This window comes from Alosa sapidissima, chromosome 23, assembly GCF_018492685.1.
Source record: "Alosa sapidissima isolate fAloSap1 chromosome 23, fAloSap1.pri, whole genome shotgun sequence".
Classification (NCBI taxonomy): domain Eukaryota; kingdom Metazoa; phylum Chordata; class Actinopteri; order Clupeiformes; family Clupeidae; genus Alosa; species Alosa sapidissima.
Genome location: NC_055979.1, coordinates 11,327,147 through 11,345,418, shown reverse-complemented (window position 1 = coordinate 11,345,418; position 18,272 = coordinate 11,327,147). Strand labels below are relative to the sequence as shown.

Here is an 18,272-nt window from a genome sequence, read left to right as displayed (position 1 = left end):
AGTCAAGTTTGACGCCATTTCCCCCTGACGTCATGCTTTCTGCCGGTAACTGAGATGAGAAAATCACTGACCGGCCTTTTCAGCTGAGTCCGTCAGCAGGGCAGTATCAGCCGCCAAGAAGGAGAGAAACTATCCTATACAATCCTGCAAAATGATTATCTACAAGGACCTCCTCACCGGTAGGAACGAGATATAAGTCTGTTTTGTGTGGTATTTTTGTATTATGGTGAATTTAAAATGCTTATTTTCATTATTCCATCTTTGTATAATTTTCATGGGGCCTAGCTAGCAAGCATAGCTAGCAAGCTAACTAGCAAGATAGTTACGCCTATATAACGTAGCTAGGTGTTCCCAGTTTTAATCTGAATAAAAACATATTTCAGTGGTTGTCTATGTTGCCGGTTTTGTAAATGTTGTTCTAATTTAATGTCAAACTATTTGTTTTTCGCCGTGTGGGCAATGGTGACGTTATCTCTTCGTTGAATGAGACCGGCTAAACTTGAGAAAAAAGTAACATAACGTTACCTTTTAGCACCATCATGTTAGCGGCAGGGTTGCCCATTAGCAAAGCATGTGACTAACATGTATGTAGCAAAATAGAAACAATAGTTAAGGGCTGTAGAAAAAACTACTAAATAACCGTAATGTTACCGTAACTATTGTACAACAATCAAATTTGAAAGACGTAAGCGTAAGGTAATAGATCGGCTAGATTTAATTAAGCTAACGGCGTTAGCCAACTCTGCCAGCTGTAATGCCGCACAGTTAAATCGGCACCGTATGTTAGGCCTTGCTCTGTGCTTTGCCCTGTGTGTGGTCATGATGATGGCTTTAACAATGCATTTTATTATTTTTTTTTATTTTTATTTTTTAAGGAGACGAGATGTTTTCGGACATCTACAAAATCAAAGAGACCGACATGATGTACGAAGTTGAGGGAAAGGTTGGTAACGTTTATATGTTGAACATTTGGCTTGATGTAATTTCTCGCACCTATAACTAGGACTCACCGACGTCACGCTGAGGTCCGTTCTCCACCCAACTCTGGGATTCAAATTTCGCATTCAGTGGTTAAACAACTGCACTGACAACCAGACAGCAACTACTTATTGTATTCAAGTTTTGAGGCTGTCTCATTTCTTCTGGTTTATGGTTGTGTTAAACATAAAAGATGGTAGAGATGCACACAAAATACTCAAGCTTGAATGTCTTGTTTGTTACAGATGATCTCAAGATCGGTAGGTGACATTGATGACTCGCTTATTGGTGGCAATGCATCAGCAGAGGTCCAGGATGAGGGGACAGAGTCTTCCACTGTCTCTGGAGTTGATATCGTCCTGAACCATAAACTTTCTGAGATGCCCCCCATGGATAAGAAGGCTTACATCGCTTATGCCAAGGAGTACATGAAGGCGTAAGTGAGGGGGGTAAAAGGGGTCTATGAGGTGTGATGAATGTGTTGCTGCAGAGGTGGGTGAAATATTGTGACTCCCCTACAAAGTACTTTACCCCTAACCTGAAGTGTAATACTGGAGTAATTTGAACCCAGAGTCTTTCATCATGACAACAAGTCAAACACCTTCTCAAAAGCTAAATTACATTGAGCAAAGGAGTGCCGAGTTTGACCGGCTTTAGCACTTACGGTGCAAGTACTAGGGGCCAAGTGCTAAATGTATCCAAACCACCATTTTTAAACCACTATTAATGCTCAAAATGGCACCAAACGTCTGAGGTAGTATCAATAGGGTCCCTACACATAAAATGAAGCATCAAGCACCTAGTAAGTGTACCGGGAGTTTATTTAAAAGGCTGTTTTACAAAGCTGTATCTTACGTAATATAGTTGGTCAATATTTAGTATTAAATAGCTTAACTAGCTGGGGATGTTTGGTAATATTTAGTGTTTTAGTTTGTGTTTGAGATTTAGTCATTCATCTGGATCTGTTCACCTCAGTGATGAGGACATTGGCTGACAATAGTTATGTTAATGGATAATGCTACAGGTATTTCACTTAACCCAGTGCATCAACAGAACATTTAATGGAATAGCTACTCAATCCTTTGCAGGTTTGAGAGAAATTGATTATAACAGAGCCATCGCCATGTGTAACTTGCCAGAGGACAGTGATGCTTACTTAAACAATTGAAAACCCTGACACTAAATGTTTGTAGTGGCACTAGTTAAGAGTACATAAAAAAATAAAATAAAAAAAACACAATTGGATATGTACCTCAGTTTAGATCATGGTTTGGTTAATTTACAGTACAGTAAGCCTGTAAAATCGGCTAACCTAATGTTAACTGGCAATTTTGCTGATGTGCAACACAAACTAAGTAGGAATTAAGGCTGGGCGATATGGCCTAAACATTTTTTTTATTTTTGCTCAGCCCTAGTAGGAATAGTGTTTTGATCAGGGATTAGAAACGGTTCAAAAACTGGAAAAATGGATGAACGAGAACAAAACCAATATTTTGAATATTATTCAAAAGTCCATAGGCTTGGAAAGTCACCTGCCCACACGGTGTCCCCCCAGACCCCTTAGTCAGATTTTATGAATCGGTGCCCCCCTGTAAAATAGGCTAGACTTACTAATTGATAAAAAGTGCTGGTTCTGAAAAACCTGCACTATCTAACTGCCTTTTCTAAGTATGAAGCCTGAATTACTGAAACTGTGTGAAATAACATTCACATACCAGAGACACTAGGAAAATATCTACAGGCCGGTCATGCAGTTGGAAGCACCATGCTAGAGCCAGGACTGTTCTTCATCCCACTCATGCTGAATTTCTGACCATTACCCGCCCGCTCCCGCAATGTGTATGTCCACTCCCTTAATAAAGAGATTTCATGGGGTTGTTTTCGTTTCCCTGGCCTGCATGTGTCTTGACACACTGGACATTTATTGACTATCTCCATCCTGTCGCCAGGCTACATCCCGATACCGCAGTTTTTTTTTTTTTTTTTAAGCCGCCCGTTCCTGCCCGCAGCCAAGTTCAAATAGCCCGCTCCCGGGAGAATTGTGTTGGGTCCCACAGGACCCAATCCCAATGCAGCCCTCTACACCACGCATAGGTTAGGCTATTGCAGGGCTTAAAGCAAGAACATTTTCTATAGCTGAAGTTAGGCTATCAGACATTTGTGAAGATATATTATATAGGCTAATTGCCTACTTTCAAATCTTGCCCCACGTTTGAATTTAGCCAGTGTTTTGAACAGTTAGCCTTGTTATCTAATGTGCTTCGATTTAAGTAGTATTGTGCCACCAGCCATAAATCAATTTGTAAAGGCAATGTCCTTTTTAAAGGAACGTTATTAATCATTCTTCTATAACATTCTAACTGGTTACCATTTAGAGAAGAGACCTTGGAACACTGAAACAGGAATGAAAAAATGTTTTTGCTCAGAATGAACCAAAATGAAAATCATTCTGTTTTCAGTCCCTGATTTTGATATCAAATTTTTTTGATGTTAATTAAACTTACATATGGTCTGCCACTTTATATGTGAGTGGGAACTTAAATTTGAAACATGGTCTGCACACAAGCAAGCTTACTGGTAATTAATGGTTAAGACTGCAGTCGGTAAATCCGGTATACATCTGTATTGAACCTAACGTCCTGTACCTAAACAGTTCAGTGCGAATAAGTGTACCTTTACACCCCTAGCACTAGTGCAACAACGGGTTAAAAGGGTTTCATAGTCATGTAATCTCAGTTTGGACTATGGAGTATCCCTCATAGGGATAAAAAAAAAAGGACAAATGTTCTTTGCAGAAATTGTATAAGCGCATTCATAGAGGGATTGAATTGGCTTTGGAAAGCAATTATGAGTCCGCTTGTTAGTATTTGGTCGTTTGTACTTGGACCCCGCCCCAGTGCGCCGTCCTGCTTTGCGGCATCCCTGACAGCTCAGTGGGTCTGTATGTGGCTGCACTGGGTTTATATATATGGATGCTAAAGTGAGAGTCCCTGCGCTTTCTGTTGCGTGCCATCCCGTGCCGTAACGGTTTGAAGAAGGGACGACATCCTTAGCAGAGCAGTAAAAATTGACTTGCCTCGTTAAAAGTTTGTTTGACTACCATTTTGTATTTGTTGTGAACTAGTTTCTGTTCTTATTTTAATGACCGTTTTTGTCAGATTAGGCTTTAATGTGTACGGGAAAAACAACCTGTGTGATTTAGAGGGTGTTTAGTCTTTAGAAGCGGACTTGTGATCTTGTTCCCTGCAATGTATTCTGTGCATATTAATGGTCATTTTTCTCTTTGTGGCTTCAGAGTCAAAAACAAGCTGCAGGAGACCAACCCTGACAGAGTGCAGGCTTTCCAGGACGGTGCAGGGGCTGAGGTGAAGAAGATCATCGGCAAAATCAAGGATTACCAGGTTGGTGACGTTGACCATTGCAGTTTTCCAGTCCGCTCATGGCCACCTTACACCAAACAACTTTGATAAGATTTGGGAAAGATTCTTGAAAGATTGTAGTCTTTTAACTAATGCCCCCCCCCCCCCCTAACTCGACACCAATCTTTCCCAAATCTTGTCAAAGTTGTTTGGTGTAAGGAGGCCATCAGTTTGCCAAATCGATCCTGAGTAATTTGCCAAAGTGAGGAGCTACTTTAAACGCCCCATAGCAGGAAACCACTTGGGCATACAACAGATTATGGCATTGAGGGCTTCATCATAAAGCCTTCATCTTTGGCTCTCATGAGTGGATGGGGCTTGGTTACAAAATCAGCAGGATGCATTTATGAAATGGTGCTTGGTTGAACATGCAATGATGACATCTTAGGACACCTTTGGAGGTTGCGACCAATGAAACGAATTCTTGGACTGAGTATGTCTTGACCATTGCACTTATGTCAGGGAGATGCCCTAACTGTATTTACCAGTGATTGAGTAGGTAAATAAGTTAATGAGAAATGGAAAAGAAATGTACTTCAGCCCCATAACTCAAGTGACTGTGATTGAGGTTTAGAACTCATGAATGCCTGTTTGCTTGTTGCAGTTTTTCTGTGGCGAGTCCATGAACCCAGACGGTGCTTACGGTCTCCTAGACTTCCGTGAGGATGGAATCACACCTTACATGCTGTTCTTCAAGGATGGCCTGGAGGTTGAGAAATGTGTAAGTGTTGCTCCTTCATCTGGTTGTGTGCGCCTTTTTCTCACCTTAAGCATCTACTGATAGACCTGAAGCCTCTCCCAGTGGCATCTGGGTTTGCAATCTGATGCGAGAGTGAAGTTTCCTTGCGCTTTTCTGCCCTGTGGCGCTTTCTGTCCTGTGGCAAGGTGGATTGAATAGAGGAAGACAGTCTTTTCTTGTACAAGGGAATTGAGGAAGGCTTCTGTCCAGCGGCCAGTTTAATAGTTTCTGACTGGGATAAAACTTAAATTGCAATGGTGTGCTTAAAGGCCCATTCACACCAAGAATGATAACTCTAAACAAATATTGTTCTTGTTAATATGAATGACGACGTTCACACAAACTATAATGATAACGACATGAAGAACAATATCGTTGGGGATCACGTTCAGAGCGATTTTGAGAATGATAAAAAGCTAATAGCCAATCAGAACCCATCAAATTTTAGCAGTCACATTCATTAACACAAGACTTTGTTTATCGTTGTTTAGTGTGAATGCTTTTATTGTTATTGTTCTTGGTGTGAATGACCCTTAAGACACTTGTGATGGTAATAAACACAAATGTAACTTTTTGCTATAAATCAAAGGTAAATCATGTTAATTGCAGTCACAAATGAGTAAAATTAAGTGTCAAATTTATGTTGAAGTTTTCTGTTTCTCATACATGCATACATTTCCTCATGTGAAGCTATTCTCATTAGTAATTACTTTGTTTTTTTTTCCTAAACAGTAAATTCTCCAGAGCGGTTCCCGGTTGCCGTCCACTGGTGGCCATTTGGCCGCGGTGACTCTGGCAGAGTTCTCATTCCTACCATCACCATCATCTGCCTGGACTAGCTGCCCTTTTTAAAAGTGACATTGACAAGAAGTTTATCACCTTTTTTTTTTTTCTTTGTTTTGATCTGCCCTAGGGCCCTCCAGTGGTCCTTTATTGGTAGGCTACGGACAGCATTTTTTGAGGCAAGTGCACTGGGAATATCTGCAAGGCTGTGCACGAAGTTCACTTATTCTATGACTGACTGGAGGACAGTGACTACTTGCTTTGCCGTGTATCTGAGTGCATCAGTTGTACAGAATATTTGCCCCCTTACCCCCCTACATCTGAATCACAGGATTGTATAGGTATTTCTTGGCACCAATTACAACAGATTTGAACTGCTGGCTAAGGATATTTTTCTGGCTGTACTTATGTATTCATAGGTGGCTGGCATGAACACAGCTCCTATAAATGACCATGTACAAGTAAACAAATAAAACGTACCAAACCGTGAATTTCATTGGCCTCTGATTATAGCAAGACAACTGCACTTTTCTACACAAAAATTAAACTAGCCATAAACTAATGGTGGGAACCACATTTCATTCATATGCCCATTACATACATTTAACATTGGAAGTTTACATGTCTAAGAATGGTCAGTTACCAGTCGTCGTGAAACCTTTATCCTTTAACAGGTGTAGATGAAGCAACCAAACAAATGATTAATTCAACCTTGTTTATCTTATCTTTTTTTGACATTTTCTTGCATTAGAGATGGTTCATTCATCCTCTGCTTGAAGCACACTTGTATTGGTGTAAAATTTGTTCAGTTTGGGTGAATTATACTACTGTGATTGATTACACTTTACTTGACAGTATCGACTTAAGAGTGACACGACACTGTCATGAAGGTGCCATAGAAGCATTGTCAAACGTTTATGACTTGTTGGTCATTTAAGTGTCATTTGTTTTTTGTCAAGTTGTGGTTAGGGTTCATGTGTTCATGATTCTTATGTTGATCCTGTCAAGTAAAGTTTTGTCTTGTAATTTCCTAACTATTAGCTGTGGTTTATGCATTGATTTTGCTAAATTTCTTCAGCTACAATGTTAATACAGGAGGGTTGTTGATATAGTATTGTTTTTTTTTACTTGCATAAAACACTGTCCTGCGGCTTATACTCAGGAAATTACTCTAGTCAGATGTGCTTACCAGGCAAAGAAGGAATATATGCTGCAGACCAGCATATTCAGAGATCTGCAGAGATACCAGGCAAGAAATGGAGAATCCCTGATTTACACAATTACCCAGAGGTATTGAAGAGCCACTATATGCAGAGTTCCCCCACTAAGTCTAATTTAAAATTCCATGATTTCCCTGAATTTCCATGACTTGGTGTATAATGAAGGATATAATACTGACCAATGATTTCACAGCAGCTGCGTAGCATTCAAGAATCTTACTCTTGTAGAGCTCAAGAGATTAATAAATGGCCATTGAATAAACAAAGTTGGACTACTCAATCAAGCAGTAAAGCTAAAAACCAGATATATGCAAGTTCTGCTTCGAAATTTGTATCAATCCAAAATTCTATGACCCGTGGCAACCCTGTATATGATTTTTGGTCTAAAACAAGCGAGTTGGCTACCTAAAAACCTTCCAGCCTTTTCTCCTTTCTCAAACTACATTCACAGAATGTCTGACAGTTCTTGCAAATACAAAAAAAAATAAAAAATCGCCTCATAACAGTTTCACCTCAACACACAACCATGGCAGAGTACTGATCCAATGTGTGATTGAAGTGTTCTCTTAATTTTTCTGAGCAGTGTATTTGAGCTGCCTTTGTTCTGTTTCCACATGTAATGAGTCCTTTGTTAAGCCCTCATTAGCATTCAGCTAAACAATAAAATAAATTATACATTTCATAAGCAAAATTAGTCCAATAGCTCTCCACTGACAGATATATACACCACTGATTTACAATAAGGGGAAATTTATTATTCAAATTTTGCTTTATTTTAACGCACAGCATTTCATAATATAGAAAATAAAAAAGGTCAGATATGTGTCAACACAACTTGATGCTAATCAAAGTGAATGACTGTCTATGAAAAGACTAGGCATGGTCCACCTTTATTTGACATCTCACAAAACCCCTCTCAATAACCAGACTTTGGGCTCTGGCTGTTCAGTGATAATGTATTCTAAAAGGAACTCTCCTCCACTCTATGGAGGACAAGCAGTTATTTTATCTAATGGAAAAAAAAATGTTTAAACAATTTAAGGCCTTTCAAAAAAAACCTCCTTTACTTTGCCTATTCTAGTTAAACACAAGGTCATCCCTGTTGGCTTGTCCTTAGGCCAGTGCAGTGGACAGTGGACTTCTCGTGGGTGTAGGAAGAAGGAACAAAGTCTTTACACCACACAAACACACAAGGGGCAGGAGTGGGGTAGACCATGGAACTCCATCCAAACTGTTTTTCCCCCCGACATCTGGACAACCCGGACCCTGCCCTGCATCCACTTGAGATGGTTGAAGTCCTAATCATCTCTGATGTGCTCACTCACTCTTCTCCTCTCCTTGGTAGTGCCTGTATTCTGGCTTAAGCTCCCAGGTGTTCTTGTGGGTGCCCTTCACATTGTAGATCCCAATGTCACGAAGAATCTCTTTCAAGTAGATCTACAGTGACAGGACAGACTTTTTCTCAAAATAAGGTGGAAACAAAAACACCTCTGGAAGCTCTGGACATCAGGGCTAGTCCACTAAGAACCACACACTTCTTTCCCAATCGTAACTATTTTCATGGTTGACTAAAATGTGTGTTTTTTAAAGCCTGTGGAAAACTCCTTTAATCACTCTGGATGACTGGGAGGGCCTGCTCATACTCATATTTCTTTTTTTTTTCTTGTCTTGTCTTTCAACATGGTGCTGACCAAGTGTGTGTGTGTGTGTGTGTATGTGTGTATGTGTGTGTGTGTGTGTGTCACAATGTGCATTATATTGATGTATGACTTGTAATCTGTCTTGTCTGTTAAATGTTGTTGGATATTAAACTGTGCCCTGCCTAGAGAGTGCAGATGTAAGTTAGCCTAAGGCCAACTCTGGTACAATGCATCAAATGGCAACATTTATGTACATGGTCCCTAACAAATAAAATTAATATATTAAAAAATAAAAATAAAAACAAAAAGCTACGTACCACTGGCTGCTTGGTGATGTCCACCAGGTCTTTGATGTTGTAGTACTGATGCTTCTCAAACGCAGAGAAGAGCATGTCTAGTACCTGCTGCTTATCTAATCGGGCCCTTTTGCCTTCCTCCTTCTTTTTCCTCTCATACTCGAGCTACACGCGCACGCACACACACACACACACACACAAACAAACAAACACAAACATTTGTCCTGAAGTTCTATATACTTTTTAATAAGTATAATAGGCACAAGAGATTCATATTTGCTACTTACATTGTATGCGTGATTTGCAACTGGCTTGTAATTGGTAGTTACAGCTTTGTCCAGTTGCTGAGACAGGCGGACTGGTTTGGTGGACTCCTCAATCTGAAGCCTGTTATAACAGAAAAGCAAGCAAATAAATCCAGGATGCAGGCAGTGTACAGGCTTTTCAAATCTACATGTGAAAGTGCTTTAGAATGAGAATCAATATGTCACGTCAATTTGATGTTTCATATGGATTTCAATAGGATGTGTTCAGGTATGTGTATAAGAGTGTGCAATGACCACGTACTTCTTCAACTTCATGTAGTTCTCACTGACGGCTGGACGACATTCAGCCCTCTGCACCACAACGCCCTCCAGAGCTAGTTTGTCTTGGGGAGCACAGAGACAAGTCACACACAGTACACATGCTTGGGCAACACAGTGCATTCTGGGTCATGGGGCTCATGGCCAGATAACCCCTCTGTACTGGGGAGATCAGTTGCTTTCTTGCAATTGATTATATGCTCATACAGCACACACACCTAATCACTTGTCCAGTAACCAATCCAAAGGAACACTGACGGCCTTCAAGACATTCTCTGGTCCCCAATACATGACCATCACCACCTCTCTTTCTCTCTCTGTTTAACCTCCCTGTATCAGGGTCATAGACTTGTATTGGCTATGGCCATATTTCTCTGGTTTGATTTTAACTGAAAGAAGGTCTCATTAGAACTGGACCCTTTCCAAGGCTTACATAGGCCACTTTAAAATGGCTTAAAACCACTCTCTGACACTTGAGCACCACACACACACACACACACACACTCCTGAGCCTCCTCAGTCTCCTCCAGCTTGGGCGGCGGCGGAATGAGGACTCACCTGGGCCCGTCCCGGGCCCTGAGGTGCTGCCGTCGGCCTCTGACTGGCCTGAGGGAAGGATGGCAGAGTGAGAACTCTGGCAGGACAGGCCCTGTTTGCCTGGCAGCCACACATCCGCATAGTGACACACGCATTCATATACGCGCACACACATATTCCACACCACACAAAAAAATGAATGGGATCTCTCTCTCTCTCTCTTTCTCTCTCCATACAAACATACATACATACATTCACACCCAGTCACATTAAAAACACAGAAACACCACACCAACGCAAGCTCTAAGCATCACACACACACAAGCACTAGTGAAAACACAAATACAACACGTCACACAAAAGCACCACTGCACACATGCCACAGACATGGCCCATACACACACACACACCTGCCCCATACATACAAGCAAGCAGCACACAGACAGGGAAGTGATAAAAAATGGCGCACACACACACACACACACACACCACCACCACCAACAAGAAGAAGGCACACAAGCTATACACAGGTATCAGCAAAGCAAAGAGAGAGCAATAAGGAGCGGAGATTCCACTCGCCACAACCACCTGATTCACACCTGGCTTAACTAGACTGGCTCCAGCTTTGCTGCACACTCACAAGTGTATGAACACACACACACACTCCACTGTCTACCATCAAAAACGCATGAGTAGGGTTAAGTCAGCAAGCAGTTTCTTATTCCCATGCTTGGTCACACACGCGCACACACGCACAGCAATCCCAACACACAGAGAAATCAACACCACACCAATCACTGATTGTATTAAATAATTTGATTGGTTCAATGGGTTTTTAAATCAGCCTGAGCACCAACCACAGCACACTGAAGGTGGGGGCTAGGCCCAGCAAAGGGCCAATCAGATATCAACAGCACTGCACAGAAGCAGAGACGGCTAAAGCGGCGGCAAGCTCGAGATCAACGGATCATGGTCCGGCCTGGCGCCGGCAGAGAAGGGCAGAGATTGAGGTGAAAATGAGTAGACAACAATGGAAGCGAACGGAAAACGAATCCGCCACCACCGCACGTTTATCACTTACCACAAGGTGCTACTAGAGGGAGAGAATGTGAGTAACAAGGACAGTATTCATTTCAAGTTAACTCCATTACCAAACAGAGAAGGAGCTTTGCTGTGTTCTACTGGTCAATTGCGAAAATGTTTTATCTACCTACAGTCTGGATGAGCAAGAGGGAAAGCCCATCATGTTAATCTCATGGGACTCCTTAGACTTGACATGGGTCCACTTGGACTGAGCCCAGTAAAGACTACATTTTTGTGCAAATCCACAAGCATACAGATACAGTCCTCCTGAACAAATCTCAATAATAACAAACTTTCCCAGTCCCCACACATGAACATCAGTCAAGGATGGGGAGAGATGGGTCCTAACCTGAAGCCGTCTCAGTGAAAACTGCAAGTGTCTGCCCTCCGACAGTCTGCATAGTGAACGGATGCTCTCGGGGTACGTTGACCTGAGTCGCCTTCTCCCCTGAGCTCTCTAGAATGGTCAGTTCTTCATTTAGGGTGAAGGAGACCTGCAGAAATTAACAGACCACAACAAGCAAACCATGAACAAGAACAACCACTTCCAAGTGGTTAAACAGTACAAATGTTACATGTGACCAAACATATGTCAGTAATGACAAATCATCTAGCAATCTGTTTGAAAACGTAACACTTCAAAACATTAATTTCGATTACATTTTGAACTCTGGGACATGACTTACCTCTGCTTTCCCTTGGTTCCTGAAAAAGAGAATAAACAGCATTTGTAAAGGAATTTGCAAGTGATCATACAGAGGGTTAAATTATGTTATTTCGATCACTTGCTTTACAATCAACATTACGTTACTTGGAAATGCGTAGTTTCCCCACTTCGCCCCTGCCTGTTGCTTTGGTCCATTGCTGTGCAAGATATTTAGGAACCTGTATGTGGATAGATGTACAGTAGAGTAGATTGTGGCACATGTAATACGATGCATCAACTAGCTAGAAATGTTCTCGTTAACGTTACACCAATCCGATGACTGACGTTTCAGTCTGACGTTAAGTTAACGTACAGTCAACATAAAGTCAATGTAACTTTCTCGAGCTTAATGTTACAGCTAACAACATACAACTTCTAACTTGCATACTACAAACAATGTGCATGTGACAAATACAACATAACTGTTACATGAAGACAAGCAAGCTAGCATAGGATAGTTAGCCAACATAGCACTTATCGTGAGGTGTTACTAACGTTAGCTAATAAACAAAGAGGCTCTCTCACTTTTACAAGCCAGACGCCAGTATTCTGTTTAGCTCCAGTTAGATCTACGTCTCCCTTGTCTGACATACTGAAATAACGCGAATATATAAGTAACACACAGAATTTCTTTCTAAACTTAATTATTAGCAACTGTTAGTAACGTTATCCCACGTTCCCTCTTCCAAAGAGGGCTGGCACTTGTAGTTATCTACGGCAGCACTATGTGGCCAAAATTAACGCGACATGAGAAAGAGCTAGCGAAAATGCGTCAAAATAAAAGTAGCCTAAGTTAAAATCGAGTTGGAAAGTATTTTCAACGTTTTGCAAGACATAAATGTGCCGCTTACGGCTGGGTAAATACATCTGTAAGTCTTGTAATTATAGCAGAGGCATCTTTCAAATAGCCTATCCTTTGAATTAAACTGAAGTTATTCTGTTGTGTTTGAAAAGTTAGGCTACTGAACAGGCTTACAGGGGCCCAATGGCTCAGGGGGCCCTGAATCCCAAGACTCAACCCAGATTTTGAATAGGGCCGCTCAATGGTGAATAGTCAAATAATGGGTTATCTTATCACCCCTGATATCTGAATGCCTCAGTCAAATAACAAAGATGATAATCATGCTTTTTACAGCAAGATGGCTTGATTCTGTTCATGGTATGATGCCCCTGGACCCCCCTACCTTAGCTAAGTAACAAACTTTCTGAGGTGGGCAGCCTAGGGGGGCCCTTTTCACATCTGTGCTGCCCAGTGGCTCATAATTTGTCCATGACCTGGACCTAGTACACAATGCTGAAAGTCGAACACGCCCACTGATTTGACGTTACAGAACACGAAGAAAGAATATTCCCTTCCTCCAGAAACAGGTGTTGTTATAACCTCTCTGTACACTTTCAAAGTTTACAATTCTTCGGTTTGTCTGTAGGGACATTCACCACACTACCGCAGAAGTATAATTATTGTCAGTGGTAGAAATAGCGTTTGTTTTTTGACGTGCTAGCTTGCCCCACTCTGACTTCCATTGTAGACCATTTTATTGTTAATGCAAACAACGGTCTTTTCACCAATTAACGTAATTTTGCTCTCAAACAAAAGTTTGAACTTGGTATTTACCGTAAATAGAGCCTAAGGTGTTTTTACTCTGGAGTATTCCTTTAAGGAGAGTCAACTTTAAAGGAGAATTCCGGTGTGATATTGACCTAAAGTGTATTGAAACATGATACCGAGTGTGAACGTATGTCTCATAGCCCATCTCGACTTGTCCCCTGCACTCCAAAATCTGGCGCTAGTTAGCCGATGCTACCAACAGCTTTTTCAGTAGTGGTGCTTCGGCATCGGGCTAGCCATGCAAATAAATCACTGTTTTACACCCATTTACGAGGCTCAATGTATCTCCACACTTCATTGGTAGACTTCCGAGGGCCCTGACATTTAAAACGAGACATTGAGAACTTTGAAAAAGCACTGGTAGTTTACTTACAAGACGATTTATACAGACAGTATCTTCACGAAGTTTAACGTTTGCAGCCATCTTGAATTTAGTCACGATAAGTCGAGCAAAGAGTAAGAATGAACAGGTATGATAAGGGATCAGATTCCAAAAATAATTCAGTGGAAATGCATGGATTCCAGTTTCTTCCAGTAGCAGCAACTGGAATCCATGCATTTCCACTGAATTATTTTTGGAATCTGATCCCTTATCATACCTGTTCATTCTAAGCCGAGATGGGCTATGAGACATACGTTCACACTCAGTATCATGTTTCAATACACTTTAGGTCAATATCACACTGGAATTCTCCTTAAGCTGCACTTGGAGATCATAGAACCAACCAACCCTTAGGGGAGAGCAGGGAAATAGCTGTTTTATGTCAACCTTTAACAAATGGAAAATGAATAGGATTAAAGCAAACCCATACAATAATCAAAGCTGTTTATGTTAAAATAAACATCTAACAACAAATTTGTTGCCATTTTTTCCGAATAGGAAATGGCCTCTTCTTACAAATTATGAGACATTTTTTTAATAAGATCATCAGTTAGGAGGTAGTGTCTGATTGGTCCTGAGTTGAAGCTTTAAGGGTCAAGTTAAGGAGAGGGAGATTATGTGCTGTTTGGAGACATATAGAACCCACATAGTATGGCCCTGAATTAGAAAGTTTTCGTGTAGAAAATTACAAGCTCTAGCGCACAACATACAATAAAGCATTGCCAGAGGGTTTTAAAGGTGTAGAGGGGTTTGCAAAATAAAGGTTTGATGTTTAAGAAGCTTCCAAAAATTACAAGCACAATATTCAAACTTCCCAACATGATGCTGACATTGTTGTCTGTGTATTGCATTTATTATAAATGAATGAATTATGCGGAAAAAAGATATTTCCCACTTTGCAATGTTTCAGGAAATCTACCCATTGCACTGCAGTCATTGGTGTGGGAATTCCTTTGCAGACTAGAAAAACTATTTCCAGTGCTTCATGTGTGTAATATTGTATTTAAATTACTTTCCATTTCCTTTTTAAAGTATCCTGAATGTGTTACACCATTTTGCCATTACCGCCTCTTGGTTTGATAAAGACCTGTAACAATTGCATGGAGGATTCTTTACAAATGGAACCACAGTCAAAAATGTGTTGCAATGTCAAACATTTTGGACTCTTGCGGACCAAGGTATAATTGAAATGGACAACATCACCAGTGGGAAATATGCCAAGTAAATTCATTAATAGCATATTAAATAACACAGTATTGTGTGCCTACTATAGTTTTACCTGCCCTTTTGCAATGAGAAATTCACAGATTGAGTTATCATAGGATAGATAGAGATAGATAGATAGATAGATAGATACTTTATTGATCCCTAGGGGAAATTCAAGGTCTTAGTAGCATACAGACAACACACACACATTCACTAACAGCAGAAAAAGTCATTAAAAGTATATAGTTAAAAAAAAAAAAAAAAAAAAAATATATATATATATATATAAACACAACTAAGCAATAAGGACGGTAAAAGATAAAGAATATACTAAATATACTAAAATACAAATTATACTAACTAACACTTAATCTAAATCAATTCTAAAAACAGTATAGTGGTGATTAATCAATCAAGAGGCGTTTGCAATGACTGAGGCAGGGACTGAGCCTGTGATTCTCTGTGACTCTAAGGTGCTCTGTGTGAGTGAGTGTCACGGTGATAGTGCAATGGTAATAGTGGTCATGGTGATAGTGCAAATGAGTAAGTCCAACAGTGCAACAGTGAAAGAATACGTCTATATATCTATATATCTATATATATAACTATTTTAAGAAAAGGTATAAGTGTGGCCACAGTTCGGAATGTGGAGTAACACATAGCATAGGCTAGTTAATGTGGACTTCAGCACATATTATCATAATAATATTTTGACATTTTACTCTTTACCCATCTTTGCAAATAGCATTCTCTCCACAATCAAGTCAAGTCAAGTCAAGTTTATTTATATAGCACATTTCATACACAGAGGTCATTCAATGTGCTTTATGTAAACAAAACCAAACAATAATAACAAATAAAAGCATAGAAGGGCAATATAGTCAAAGAATAGTTCAAAAGGTAGAGATCATAATATTACATTACATTACATTTGGCTGACACATTTTTAACCAAAGTAATAAAAAGAAAACATAAAACACACAATGTAAAATCGTTTAAAAATAAAGAATAATTAGTAAGCAAAAAAAAAAAAAAACCCCACAGGCAAATAAAAGACAAGGTAGAATAATTTTCAAGGCAGATTCAGAATTTGTAACTCAGCGCAGTTAGCAGAAAGCATCTGAGAACAGTTTGGTCTTAATTTAAAACTGGCTAGTTGGGGCCTTTTTGATGTCATCCGAAAGTTGGTTCCAGAGCTGAGCCGCATAGCTAAAAGCTACTTCACCATGTTTAGTTCTAACAGTGGGTTTTACTAACTGATTTTTCACCTGGGACCTGAGAGGACGAGAAGGTGTGTACTGCTGAAGCATGTCAGGTATTTAGGTCCTGCTCCATTTACTAATTTATAAACAAGCAATAGTGCTTTAAAGTAAATTCTGTGACTTACTGGAAGCCAATGCAGGGGCTTAAGAATTGAAGTAATGTGGTCAGTTCTTTTAGTTTTTGTTAGAATCCTAGCTGCTGCATTTTGTATCACCTAAAGCTGTTTAATAGTCTTTTTAGGAAGGCCTGTGAACATTCCATTGCAGTAATCAACCCTGCTGGAGATAAATGCATGAATGAGTTTTTCTAAGTCATGTTTTGACATCAGCCCTCTAAGTTTGGCAATATTTTTGAGGTGGTAAAAAAATATTGTCTGTGTGTCTGTCTACATCACTCCATTACTTGCCAACTATGAACAGACTGACTCTGAGAAATGTGTATCAACATTCCATGAATCCCAGACTTTGTGGATGAAGAAATTGTTGGACGGATGATGGGTGATGGCGACAGAGATGGAGCTGTGAATGAAAATTATATTCAAAGATGCCTAAATGATGAAGATCCACAGACAGACATGGATAAGACATATTTTACTGAACAGGAAGTGGAGAACACCAAACTTAATGGTAAGAAAATCATTCTCTGAGTTACATTTTTTAGTGATTAACAGCACTTGACAATCCATTCCTTAAAATCAGTGACATTTTTGTGTTTATGTGTGACTGTTAATTTCAGACATATTCCAAGGCACAATTGGCTGATGGCAGTCGCAACATGCTCTACCAGTAGCCTGAATGCCTAACCAAAGAACCGAAACAGAAAAATAACACGTCACTAACAAAGCATTTCCTTGGGGTTATCAAGCAGGTATGTTTGATTCTTAGATTGATTCTCACTTTTTCTGTAGGTTATAGGAGTGAGAGTCAAGAGAGCACTGACCACAGCAGTAGTGAAACAGGGGCCCCAGCATCCACATGAAGTGGCATTGGACTACATATTCACCATGCAGCAGCTCACTCCAGGCAGGCTCTCAGGCAGTCAGCACCGCCGTTTCCACTGTAAGTGAGCCACATGCACGCCCCGAACGTGGCCAAACCTAGTTCTGTCCAAAAGCAGACCTGACCGGACCTTCCCAAACAGGAGAGAGAGAGAGAGAAAGGGATGGGGAGAAGGAGGTATGGAGAGAGAGGGAGGCAAGGGGGAGAAGAGAGAAACATGTCACTGTTGCTCAGAAGAATGTGGGGAGTTACATGTAGTTTTTGTTGCATTGAGTTTAAAACCATGGCATATCTGAAAACACATCTGACCATTCATACCTCACCTTTGCTCTGACTCTGGTAAGGCTTTTCGAATGAATGCGACTTTGGTGAGCCACACACGTGTGCACGCAGGGGAACGACCCTATGGCTGCTTCGTCTGTGGGGAGAGGTTCATCCAGCAATCGGCCTTGGTCTCTCATAAGCGATTGCACACTGTTGAGAGACCCTACTTGTGCTCCTTCTGTGGTAAAGGGTTTCGCTGTTCCGGGGCCATTGTTGGTTTATATATGGCTTCATACCAGAGAGCGTCCGTTCAAGTGTGAAGTCTGCAAGAAAGGCTTTATGCAAATGTTTACTCTAAAAAAAGCTTTTTACTGCCGGCATTTTGAAAGTTTGAAGGTACATCAGCGTATACATAAGTAAGTTATTGATGACCACAAGGAGAGTTTTGATTTTTGTTTTTTATTCAAATGGAATAAAATGCTGAAAGAACATATCTGAGAAATTGCCATTTCTACATATCACATGACAGTCATAAGCCTTTGATTTTTTTGTAAAGGTTCTTGAA

At 40.4% G+C, this 18,272-nt stretch overlaps 2 protein-coding genes and 2 non-coding genes across 5 annotated transcripts; 3 read left to right on the top strand and 1 right to left on the bottom strand.

The window, feature by feature from the left end:
* Window positions 1–24: 24 nt before the first annotated feature.
* Window positions 25–6,410, top strand: tpt1 (tumor protein, translationally-controlled 1). The gene is made up of 6 exons (XM_042080313.1): window positions 25–179; window positions 876–943; window positions 1,224–1,414; window positions 4,274–4,379; window positions 5,002–5,118; window positions 5,869–6,410. Exons 1-6 carry the CDS (start codon window positions 152–154, stop codon window positions 5,869–5,871), a joined length of 513 nt encoding a protein of 170 aa, XP_041936247.1. The 5' UTR covers window positions 25–151; the 3' UTR covers window positions 5,872–6,410.
* LOC121699102 lies at window positions 4,766–4,835 on the top strand. Its single transcript, XR_006026953.1, has one exon. It is a non-coding gene; the product is annotated as a small nucleolar RNA SNORD58 (small nucleolar RNA).
* Window positions 5,166–5,307, top strand: LOC121699104. The gene has a single exon (XR_006026955.1). It is a non-coding gene; the product is annotated as a small nucleolar RNA SNORA31 (small nucleolar RNA).
* A 1,756-nt stretch (window positions 6,411–8,166) lies between the features above and the next one.
* gtf2f2a (general transcription factor IIF, polypeptide 2a) lies at window positions 8,167–12,696 on the bottom strand. Of its 2 annotated transcripts, XM_042080304.1 has the most exons (9): window positions 12,511–12,696; window positions 12,091–12,164; window positions 11,966–11,984; window positions 11,629–11,773; window positions 10,218–10,265; window positions 9,643–9,724; window positions 9,363–9,462; window positions 9,097–9,240; window positions 8,167–8,576 (listed from the first exon to the last, which is right to left on the bottom strand). In XM_042080304.1, exons 1-9 carry the CDS (start codon window positions 12,574–12,576, stop codon window positions 8,457–8,459), a joined length of 798 nt encoding a protein of 265 aa, XP_041936238.1. In that variant the 5' UTR covers window positions 12,577–12,696; the 3' UTR covers window positions 8,167–8,456. The 2 variants fall into 2 exon arrangements, with proteins under 2 accessions (XP_041936238.1, XP_041936239.1); XM_042080305.1 differs by lacking the exon at window positions 10,218–10,265.
* Window positions 12,697–18,272: the final 5,576 nt, after the last annotated feature.

Excerpts from the sequence above, each read along its gene's own strand:
- tpt1 (XM_042080313.1), top strand. The coding sequence starts at position 152 with ATGATTATCTACAAGGACCTCCTCACCG. Across the intron at positions 944-1,223 it reads TGTACGAAGTTGAGGGAAAG|ATGATCTCAAGATCGGTAGG; the intron begins GTTGGTAACGTT and ends TGTTTGTTACAG. Across the intron at positions 1,415-4,273 it reads GCCAAGGAGTACATGAAGGC|AGTCAAAAACAAGCTGCAGG; the intron begins GTAAGTGAGGGG and ends TTGTGGCTTCAG.
- gtf2f2a (XM_042080304.1), bottom strand. The coding sequence starts at position 12,576 with ATGTCAGACAAGGGAGACGTAGATCTAACTGGAGCTAAACAGAATACT. Across the intron at positions 9,725-10,217 it reads AGGGCCCGGGACGGGCCCAG|ACAAACTAGCTCTGGAGGGC; the intron begins GTGAGTCCTCAT and ends GTGCTCCCCAAG. Across the intron at positions 9,463-9,642 it reads AACTACATGAAGTTGAAGAA|GCTTCAGATTGAGGAGTCCA; the intron begins GTACGTGGTCAT and ends CTGTTATAACAG.